The sequence below is a fragment of the Anomaloglossus baeobatrachus genome, chromosome 5, assembly GCF_048569485.1.
Source record: "Anomaloglossus baeobatrachus isolate aAnoBae1 chromosome 5, aAnoBae1.hap1, whole genome shotgun sequence".
NCBI classification, from domain to species: Eukaryota; Metazoa; Chordata; class Amphibia; order Anura; family Aromobatidae; genus Anomaloglossus; species Anomaloglossus baeobatrachus.
Genome location: NC_134357.1, coordinates 578,157,890 through 578,170,172, shown reverse-complemented (window position 1 = coordinate 578,170,172; position 12,283 = coordinate 578,157,890). Strand labels below are relative to the sequence as shown.

General features: G+C 40.8%; 1 protein-coding gene across 1 annotated transcript in view; it reads right to left on the bottom strand.

Annotated features, from left to right (window-relative positions):
* The window catches only part of LOC142313112 (uncharacterized), a 210,917-nt gene that overhangs the window by 180,332 nt on the left and 18,302 nt on the right, over positions 1–12,283 (bottom strand). Inside the window, 1 exon segment of the mRNA XM_075352097.1 lies at positions 251–1,836. Within this exon segment, the coding sequence (XP_075208212.1) occupies positions 251–1,836 (1,586 nt within the window).

Below are 12,283 nucleotides of genomic sequence, written 5' to 3'. Positions count from 1 at the left end.
ACAGTCCCTTACAGGGTATGTGATTGATCCTATGACTGAAAAGTTTTTGTTAGAAGTGCATCTTATAGTCCAAAAAATATGGTAAGTTCCAAAGTAATTTCCCTTCCTCATTTAATTATACGACTGTCTGTTATGTGATTTTTGGACAATCTGTCAATAAAATATTTATTTTGTCCCTGTGCAAGTTATTAGTGATGGTCAAGAAAATATGAGTTTCCTTGTTTTCATTTTTCCCATTCTAGGTATGATAATGGATACTCCCTGTGTGGGATTTTTGATGTTTAAGAAAGTTCCACTTGTGTTTAAAACATTCTGAACATGAAAAAGGCTTCTCCCCTGTGTGAGTTATTTGGTGTCTAATAAGATGCAATTTCTGGGGAAAACATTTCCCACATTCTGAACATGAAAAATGCTTCTACTCTCTGTGACTGCTCTGGTGATAAAGAAGAGTTGATCTACTTGCAAAACATTTCCCACATTCTACACATGAAAACGTCTTTTCCCCTGTGTGAGTTCTCTGATGTCTAATTAGATCTGATTTGGTGTTAAAACATCTCCCACATTCTGAACATGAAAAAGGTTTCTGCCCCGTATGAGTTCTTTGATGTGTAACAAGACTTGATTTCTGGTTAAAACATTTTCCACATTCTGAACATGAATATGACTTCTCCCCCGTATGAGTTCTTTGATGTGTAACAAGAGTTGATTTCCGGTTAAAACATTTTCCACATTCTGAACATGAATATGACTTCTCCCCCGTATGAGTTCTTTGATGTGTAACAAGACTTGATTTCCAGTTAAAACATTTTCCACATTCTGAACATGAATATGGCTTCTCCCCAGTATGAATTATCTCATGACTAACAAGACTTAATTTGTGGCTAAAACCTTTCCCGCATTCTGAACATGAATATGACTTCTCCCCCGTATGAGTTCTTTGATGTGTAACAAGACTTGATTTCCAGTTAAAACATTTTCCACATTCTGAACATGAATATGACTTCTCCCCAGTATGAATTATCTCATGGCTAACAAGACTTAATTTGTGGCTAAAACTTTTCTCGCATTCTGAACATGAAAAAGGCTTCTCACCTGTGTGAGTTCTTTGATGTATAACAAGATGTGATTTCCGGATAAAACATTTCCCACATTCTGAACATGAAAATGGCTTCTCACCTGTGTGAGTTCTTTGATGTGTAACAAGATGTGATTTCCGGATAAAACATTTCCCACATTCTGAACATGAAAATGGCTTCTCACCTGTGTGAGTTCTTTGATGTGTAACAAGATGTGATTTCCGGATAAAACATTTCCCACATTCTGAACATGAAAATGGCTTCTCTCCTGTGTGAGTTCTTTGATGTATAACAAGATTTGATTTCAGGTTAAAACATTTCCCACATTCTGAACATGAATATGGCTTCTCCCCTGTGTGAGTTCTCTGATGTTGTACAAGGTTTGATTTATGATTAAAATATTTCTTACAAATGGAACAAGAAAATCTCTTCTCCACTGTGTGAATTTTTTGATGTTTTACAAATGATGTTTCTGGAGGAAAACTATTTCCATTTTTTAATTGTGAAATTGGCTCCTTTTCTTTAAGATCAGTTGGTTTTCTAATGCCTCTTTTGTGACTTTTATTAATTTTAGTAGTCTGTAATGATTCAGAAGAGAGGACCTGTTTCATAGAATCAGATGATAGATCTTTGCTGTGAAAGAAAGATGGGATATCTGGAATAATGGCATTTGCTTTAGTTGAATCTTGTGTGATCTCAAAGTCATCTGATTTATAAATTGAAGATGTCAGTTGTCCCACTGGTCTCGTGGTACAGTCATCTGCTAGGAATAAAATCTGTTATTTTTTTCATAAAATATGCTTGAAATTAATATTTTTAAACATTTCTACTTAAAACGTCTATAGAAACAGCAAGTTATGTAGTAAAATAGAATTATTTGCTAAGACAATAACAGCTCACAGTCTAATAGAAGACCTCATGGCATGAACCAGTAGAGTATGGTACACCACCTAAAATGTTATGTAGGTGAATATGATACCAATATAAACTTCCTCTCCCACAAAAACAAGCCCCCACTCAGTTCCATCATCTGTCAATGGCAAAACAGAGTATTCCAACATTATAACGACGCCAAACACACCTCCAAGACGACCACTGCATTGCTAAACAAACTGAGGTTAAAGGTGCTGGACTGGTCAAGCATGTCTCCAGACCTGAACCCTATTGAGCATCTGTGGGGTCTCCTCAAATGGAAGGTGGAGGAGCAGAAAGTCTCTAACATTCACCAGATCTGTGATATCATCATGGAAGAGGATACAGCGGCTCCTGTGACGTTCTAGTGAACTCCATGCACAAGAGAATTAAGGCAGTGCTGGGAAGTAATGGTGACCACATGAAATATTGTCATTTTGAGCACAGTTTGGCAATTTCACTTAGAGGTGTACTCATGTTTGTTGTCAGCAGTTTTGACATTAATGGAAGTGTGTTAAGTCATTTAAAGGACACACCAAAATTACACTGTTATACAAGCTGTACACTGACTACTGTGCATTGCATCAAAGTGTCAGATCGTCAGTGTTGTCCCATGAAAATATACAATTAAATATTTACAAAAAAATGAGGGGTGTATTAACCTTTGTGATATACTGTATTTGCAATTTTCACTCCAACATCCACTGCGTCACTGAAGGCTATACTTTCCAAAATGGAGTCCCTTTATGGGACTTTCTCCTGCTCTGGTTTTCTGCTGTTCTGTCACATCAAGTCTTCTGCAAATGTGTCACATCTTATCTGGGATCTGCTCCAGTGACGTCAGCTTCTGTTGTTGAGGGTATGAATTGACTAACCTGAAATACTTAATTCAGCCATATCACAGACCCAAATATGTGGTTTAGTTGATGTAGCCTAATATATTTATGAATGTTATTGTTTCCTACTGACTCATATATGAATATATTCAGTGATTTTCCTTAATACAAAATGCCAGCTATGGACTCTCTAATATCGGGAAAAGTTTTGAAAGACCCCATCACATCAGGTTAATGTCTCCATGGTCCAGTCTGCTGAGCACTGGCAGTGACACGCGAGTTAACGTCACATCTCAGATACCGATGGACCTGAAACAACTGAAGCAGAGAGCGGCTGCCATTCCACCCATGATCTCAGAAGGCTTCTCTGAATCAGCGTCACAAACTGTTAACATGAAGCCTCATCACGCTTTGGCTCTTTATCAAGAGCAGATCACCAAGGTTCACGAGGTGGCCCTGGATAGACTTACACCAACCAAAATTAGAATCTTTCCATTATTCCCCTCCCCATGTACATTTACCCATACGGACTCTATATTGTTGCAGTTCCCCCCAATGTCACCTAAAACCTGTGTTGAATGATGACATTGGGGGGGAACTGCAACAATGTAGAGTCAGTATGGGTAAATGTACATGGGGAGGGGAATAATGGAAAAATTCAAATTGGAGTTGCTATAAGCCTCCTAACATACCTGAACAAATAGAGGGTGAAATGCTGCAACAAATTGAAAAGGCAGCTAATAATAATAATCAGGTTCTTATTATGGGGGATTTCAACTATCCAGACATACAGTGGGACATAGAATCTACTGGTTGTGCTAAAAGCTGTAAGTTCTTATCTACACTTAAGACCATTTCTTCTTTCAGATGGTAGATGAATCGACCAGGGGAGATAATTTGCTAGATCTGGTCCTGTCAAACAGACCAAACACAATTTCAGATCTACAGGTCTGGGAGCACTTGGGCACCAGCGATCATAATATGGTAAGCTTCAACGTAATATTCAATAGAACATTTCAAAGGGGAAATGCTGAAACCTGGAATTTTAGGAAAGCTGATTTCAACAAATTAAGGGAAGAGCTTAAATGTGTAGATTGGGACAAAGTCATGGTAACTGGGGATACTGAACATAAATGGGGTAAGTTTAAGGATATACTACTAGAGTCCTGTAAAAAACGTATACCCTCTGGTAATAAAATGTCCAGGAATAAAAAGAAACCACTTTGGATAAATAAGACTGTACAAAGTATAATAAAACAAACAAAGGGCGTTTAAAATCTTAAAGGCTGAGAATACAGAAATAGCATTTCAGAAGTATAAAGATATCAATAGGAAATGTAAAAAAGACATCAAGCAATCAAAATTAGCTACTGAAACAAAAATCGCCAAGGATATTAAAATAAATCCCAAAATCTTTTATAAATACATTAATGCCAAAAGGAAAACAAAGGATAGTATCGGCCATTTAAAATATAATAACTAGTTAGTTATACAGGACAAACAAAAGACTGAGATATTAAATAGTTATTTCTCATCAGTGTTCACCAAGGAACTGACTGTACCAAGTGAAAAAGCAAAGTTCACCACCCGATATAATTAATTTAACACAAGAAGAAGTATGCCTGCGTCTGAGTAAATTAAACAGTGACAAATCCCCAGGGCCAGATGGCATCATCTACGAATATTGAGGGAATTGAGCTCCGTAATCAACAGACTGCTGTATCTCATCTTTTTAGACTGGCTTTCTAACAGGGTTGGTTCCTCAGGATTGGAGGATTGCTGATGTGGTACCGATATTTAAGAAAGGTAAGAGGCTGGATCCAGGCAACTACCGTCCAGTAAGTCTGACATCAGTAGTGTGCAATGTTTTTGAGGGCATTTTAAGGGATGACATACAAAAATATATTGCAAAAATAATATAATAACTCAAAAAAAGCATGGATTCATGAAAGCTAAGTCATATCTAACCAACATGTTGGGGTTCTATGAGGGGGGAAGTGCAAACCTGGATATTGGTAATGCAGCTGATGTTATTTTTTTTAGACTTTGCAAAGGCATTTGATACTGTACCACATAATAGCCTTAAACTAAAGCTCCAGAAGCAAGAACTAGGGGAAACTATATGCAACTGGGTAAGGCGTTGGCTACAAGATAGGAAACAAAGAGTAGTCATAAATGGTACTTTCTCTAAATGAGCTATAGTCAGCAGTGGGGTGCCGCAGGGATCTGTGCTAGGACTGATTCTTTTTAATATCTTTATTAATGACCTTGTGGATGGGATTGATAGTAAAGTGTCAGTCTTTACTGATGACACCAAACTATGTAGGATATTATAAACTTATCTATATAGTACAATATTACAAAAAGATCTGGATAAGATGTCAGAATGGGCAGATACTTGGCAAATGAGATTTAATGTTGATAAATGTAAAGTAATGCACCTAGGATGGAGTAATCCTATAACTGCGTATACATTAAATGGAAGTAAACTCGGGACTACAGAACAGGAGAAGGACTTGGGTATTCTCATTAAAAATAAGCTGAGCAGCAGCACTCAATGCCAAGCAGCAGCTACTAAAGCAAACAAGATTGTAGGGTGTATAAAAATAGAGATTAGATTCCGTGATCCCAACGTATTGTTACTCCTCTATAAATCACCTGTAAGGCCACATCTGGAATATGGGATCTAGTTTTGGGCTCCACATTTTAAAAAGGACATTCAGAAGTTAGAGTCAGTTGAAAGGTGGGCAACTAGACTACTACAAGGAATGGAAGGTCTCCCATATGATGACAGGTTGAAAAAGTTAGATATGTTTAGCTGAGAAAAAAAGACGTCTCAGAGTAGATCTCATTTATTTGTATAAATACATGTGTGGTCAATATAAAGGACTGGCACATGACATTTCTTCCAAAGACAATACTACGGACCAGGGGGCAAACACTGCGAGTGGAAGAAAAGCGATCCCGGCAGCTAAATAGGAAAGGGTTCTTTACAGTTAGAGCAGTCAGACTGTGGAATTTTGGGGGAAAGTAGGGGGTGCGTCTTATAATCTGAATATACGGATTATATACTGCAGGTTCCAGGGGAGGTGGGGGCCACTCTGGAGCGGTGGTGGTGGCTGAGGGAGGCTGGTAGAGGCTGGTGAGCTGGTGACGGCTGCAGCATTAGATCTCCTGCTCATATAATATGCAGAGCCGCTGTCCATCATCGTGGTGCTGAAACGGCACCGCGGTGAAGGGCTGCGGGAGCGGCACATATTATATGTGCATGTGCTCCCCTTTTATCGCACATGCCCCCCTGTGTTAGATGTGGCCCCCATGCTGCTGCCCATAGTAAAATAAAAAACGCTTTACTAACCTCCTCCAGCGTGTCTCCCCGGTCTCCCTCCTGCTGCTGTGATCAGGCACGCAGAGATGTCACTCTGCTGTACCGATCACATGACCAGCACTGAGAACCAGGAAGTGCAGGAGGCCGGAGCTCAACCACACGGAGGGAGACACGAGGGAGGACAGTGCTGGAGAAGGTAAGGAAAGAGTTTATTTTACTATAAGCAGCAGCATGGGGGCGATATCTAACACAGGGTGATGTATGCCAGCCACAGTGGGCCATGTGCAGCAATAGGGGGCTGTGTGCCAGCCACAGTGGGCGATGTGCAGCAATAGGGGGCCGTGTGCCAGCCACAGAGGACGTGTGCCAGCCACAGGGGGCCGTGTGCCAGCCATAGAGGATGTGTGCCAGCCACAGGGGGCCATGCGCCAGCCATAGAGGACATATGCCAGCCATAGGGGACATGTAGCATCACTGGGGGCCGTGTGCCAGCCACAGTGGTCGTGTGCCAGCCACAGTGGTCGTGTGCCAGGCATAAGGGACATGTGGCATCACTGGGGGACGTGTGCCAGCACAAGGGGGCTATAGTCAATATAAGGTGGCCATATCCAGATTAATGGGGCTAATTTTAGGACGGGGGGCTATGAGGGACATATAACCTATATGATTTGTTAGATGGATACTGGCATTATAAGATGGACCCCATTTATTAAATTCTCTATTCCTTCACCAAATTTGGGGTTACGTCTTATAATCATGTGCGTCTTATAAAACGAAAAATACGTTATGTAAGTATCCTCCGTCTCGTTTAATATCTGGAAAAATAACCACAGACAATCTGTAGCAGATGTTTTTTGGTTATGTGCTGATCTCAAGTTAAGATCTAGATTCAACCTTCCTTGGTCAGGATAATGTGCCCTAATGAAAGTATTACATCTATAGTTGGACCAATTACATTTAATTACAACCAAGGGGGGGGGGTGTTATGATTCAGGGACCGGGGAGGATCCAATAATGCGGAATCACAAAAAGGTAACAGAGTGGCTGGAAACTTAATAGACTGCAGACCTAATCCTGATACACAACTAACATTAGCCGTGGGGCGTGCCTACAATGACCTGGACGCCTTGACAAAGCCGGAGAACTAAATAATCTCACAGATAGAAATATAAGAAAGCTAATCTGCCTCGGAGTAGTCCCCAAAGATAGATAGATAGCCCCCCACATGTAAAGGCTACGGTGATATAGAAGAACACAATACAAAGCCAGAAAGGACAGATTTTAGCAAAGGTGAGGCCCAAACTATCTTTATAGAAAAGGATAGGAAAGCCCAACTGTCTGCAGCCGTAAAAACCCTAATGAATACTAGCACTACTGATATGAAAAAATCCTGAGGTTACTAAACCTCTCCTCCACTGTACCAGCACTCAGATGTTACTGGAATCCAAAAAACACTAATACAGATGAGGGACTGAATAATACCATGCATGACAAAACACAAATCTTGCAGAATCATGGCGCTAAGTATACAGACACTCCCAGCAGGAAATGATCCCATTCCACCACGAACTCCACACAGACAAATTAGGAATCATGCATAGTATCAAAGCAGAACAACAAAAAGGTAGTAAACAAACAGCAGAGGTCCAAGACCACTTATCTGAGGGAAGTTCAGGAAGTGAACAGAGCTGGTTGCAGAATGTACTGGACACACAGGAGCAATTGACAAGTAACAAGAGAAAGCTACTAAGTTAAATAGCCCAATCAGACCCTGATTGCCAGTCCTCTGCAGGTGTGTCGCTTCCCTTCCACACATCAATTGCACCGCCAGCACGGACCACAAGAGGGAGCTCCAAACTGGAAAACGTATTCACAACAGGGGTGGTTCACAGATAAGTTCCAAATGAAATATGTCTAAATGATAAAGTTTTAAAAATTTAAGGTTGATAACAGTCACAGATATTTTATTAAGGGGGGACTGTGAGGGTAGGGCTGGGCTATGGGCCGTTTGTCCAGATGTAATAAGTTAATCTGTGTGTGTGTGTGTGTGTGTGTGTGTGTAAATAATCAAAGTATAGATGTCGTTTCATAATTATCTGTGTCTATATGACGATTTCATAGAAGCTTTATAATATGATTAGATGTGTGTATGTACAGTATGGTGTTAAAGATGAAGCCAATAAATAGTGAATAAGTGTGAGTATAGACAATACCAAATGTACTGAAATAGTCAAATTCATCAGTCTTCATCAGTAAAATAATTAGTAACGAGCGGTGACAACTCTGGGTGATTAGAGGATGGGCTCGGTGGCTCTTATCTGTATATTAGAGCCATCAGCCATGCACAGCTGAGGGATAGATCACGGCAGATGGGGAATGGTCTTTTTTTTGCAGTTTATTGCAATTCTGTTGAAGTTAATCGGTTTTAAAGAAAACTGAAAAGTCAAAATAAGTCTAAGTTCACACACTGAGTTATTTCAACGCAGCGTTTTTGTGCGTTTTTTGTGTCAAAAAACGCGCAAAGACGCACCCGTGGCAAAAAAACGTGGCAAAAACGCATGCGTTTTTACCGCGTTTTGGTGCGTTTTTTGCTACGTTTTGCTGCAATTTTGCTCACTGCGTTTTTATGCGGTTTTTTTTATCAGTGAACAATGTCATAAAGATTGTTGAAGAAAAAAAAAAGGTCTGTCATTTCCTTCTTCAATATGTTCTTCATTCTCCACTAGTGTATGCAAGAGAGCAGACAGCTGCAGAACTAGAAGGCTCAGCATGCTCCATCCAGGACTGTATGCTGGAGGGAGAGGCAGGGGGAGCAGAACTAAGGCTCAGCATACTCCATCCACTAGTGTATGCAGGAGAGCAGACAGCAGCTGCAGAACTGCAAGGCTCAGCATCCTCCATCCAGGACCGTATGCAGGAGTTTTTTGCCCCCCAAAAAAATTACGTGGGCTTCACCATATTTTTGCATGCTAGCCAGGTACGGGCTTCCCCCAACCCTCAGCTGCCTATTTGTACCTGGCTAGGAACCAAAAATATAGGGAAGCCCTTTTTTTTTTATTTCATGAATTGCATGAAATAATTTTTAAAAAAAATGACGTGGGCTTTGCCCAATTTTTTTAGTCCAGCCAGGTACAACTAGGCAGCTAGGGATTGGAATCTACAGCGCAGGGTGCCCATGCTTTCTGGGCACCCCTGCTGCGAACTGCAGTCTGCAGCCACCCCAGAAAATGGCGCTTTCATAGAAGTGTCAAAATATTATTAACCCCAAATTTAATAAAAAATTCCTTTATTGTACAAAAAGCTAAACAGACTCATAGACATATAAACATATAAAGTGTCTCAGCTGGATTCAATCAATAAGGGGATAGATGCATAGCAATACATAAATCATCCCTCTTTCACAATCTAATACATATTTCTCATCGTTCCTCAAAGGGAGAAAAAGGTTTATATACATTTCCTATCATTATTCACATCATATATATATATATATATATATATATATATATATATATATATATATATATATATCCTTAAGCAAGCATTGTTGACCTTAGGGAGATCAACATATCCACTGCGGAGACACCATCACGTGTTTCTCAACGCAGTGATTCTAGAGCATTGCCCCCTGGGAAGTATGCAAATAAGAAAGCCGCGGAGACACCATCACGTGTTTCTCAACGCTGGCAGGAAACTAGCCAGGTCTTTCACCGGGAAGGAACAACCACGGGAAGGGCAGTCTCCAGTCAAGGAGACCACCTATACCAAACATGGTATCCATCCACAGACAGCCGTTTCGGGGTATTTGCCCCTCATCAGTGTGGAGTAGAAATCTGGCTAGTGGGGGCAATGCCTAGTATAAGACTACTTAAGCAAGCATTGTTGACCTTAGGGAGATCAACATATCCACTGCGGAGACACCATCACGTGTTTCTCAACGCAGTGATTCTAGAGCATTGCCCCCTGGGAAGTATGCAAATAAGAAAGCCGCGGAGACACCATCACGTGTTTCTCAACGCTGGCAGGAAACTAGCCAGGTCTTTCACCGGGAAGGAACAACCACGGGAAGGGCAGTCTCCAGTCAAGGAGACCACCTATACCAAACATGGTATCCATCCACAGACAGCCGTTTCGGGGTATTTGCCCCTCATCAGTGTGGAGTAGAAATCTGGCTAGTGGGGGCAATGCCTAGTATAAGACTACTTAAGCAAGCATTGTTGACCTTAGGGAGATCAACATATCCACTGCGGAGACACCATCACGTGTTTCTCAACGCAGTGATTCTAGAGCATTGCCCCCTGGGAAGTATGCAAATAAGAAAGCCGCGGAGACACCATCACGTGTTTCTCAACGCTGGCAGGAAACTAGCCAGGTCTTTCACCGGGAAGGAACAACCACGGGAAGGGCAGTCTCCAGTCAAGGAGACCACCTATACCAAACATGGTATCCATCCACAGACAGCCGTTTCGGGGTATTTGCCCCTCATCAGTGTGGAGTAGGAATCTGGCTAGTGGGGGCAATGCCTTGTATAAGACTACTTAAGCAAGCATTGTTGACCTTAGGGAGATCAACATATCCACTGCGGAGACACCATCACGTGTTTCTCAACGCAGTGATTCTAGAGCATTGCCCCCTGGGAAGTATGCAAATAAGAAAGCCGCGGAGACACCATCACGTGTTTCTCAACGCTGGCAGGAAACTAGCCAGGTCTTTCACTGGGAAGGAACAACCACGGGAAGGGCAGTCTCCAGTCAAGGAGACCACCTATACCAAACATGGTATCCATCCACAGACAGCCGTTTCGGGGTATTTGCCCCTCATCAGTGTGGAGTAGGAATCTGGCTAGTGGGGGCAATGCCTAGTATAAGACTACTTAAGCAAGCATTGTTGACCTTAGGGAGATCAACATATCCACTGCGGAGACACCATCACGTGTTTCTCAACGCAGTGATTCTAGAGCATTGCCCCCTGGGAAGTATGCAAATAAGAAATTTCTTATTTGCATCAATAAAACCTCCTGATGAACCCTTTGGCTTTATTATACAAAGGGGGAAACGCGTCGAGGTGTAAGGTGTAAATTGTATCCCAAGAGTGTGGAGCTATCAAGCACAGAGTGTCTAACCATTACCATAAGGAACCTGTGACATGACATATGTCTGAAATTAATTGTCTCTATGAAGAAGGATATTATCTTATATGATCTCAAGTGGATATGTGAGAAATATTTCATCTATCAAGAACCCTATTAGGGATCAAATTATGGTTACTGGACTTTTTTTATCTTGTATCATCTTTGGCTTATATGTGTTTGTTGCTTCACTGAAAACATCTTTTTTCTTACAGTCCAGATGATGGCTTTGGGCCGATATTGGTTCTCTGTTCTGTGGTGAATGACCTTTTTTGGCATTTTATAGGGTGCATGATATCCAAAATAACAGTTCATTAGATGAGTTACACTATATATTGGGTGTTGGTTCTGCTAGGAATAACTTTGGGTATTCCAGGATGCGCTCAGTTTTAAAGCTATCCCTGTTTTTCCTCTGTAAAAGTGACCAGTTAAGGATGTGATTGGGATGTTGAGTAGTGGTCATATAAGTATCAAAACAGAGTGACCAGGGATAATTTATGCATAAATGTGATGTGACTGTCTCTTAAACTGGATAGGGGTTGGAGCTAGGTATAGAGAAGAAATATATATTTTTTGTCTCTGTATAAAGCTCCTTAAACCATTGTGTAACAGTGAGTACAAATAGGTTTAATACATGTATATATATATGATGTGAATAATGATAGGAAATGTATATAAACCTTTTTCTCCCTTTGAGGAACGATGAGAAATATGTATTAGATTGTGAAAGAGGGATGATTTATGTATTGCTATGCATCTATCCCCTTATTGATTGAATCCAGCTGAGACACTTTATATGTTTATATGTCTACTAGAAGGTGGCCCGATTTTACGCATCGGGTATTCTAGAATTTACGTATTGTGTAGTTCATGTATGATTTTTGTTATATATATATATATATATATATATATATATATATATAGAGAGAGAGAAATGTTGTTGTCTGTAGTTACCAAGTGTTTGTGTAGGCGCTGTACATGTTCTGGGTGTTGTCTGGGTGTG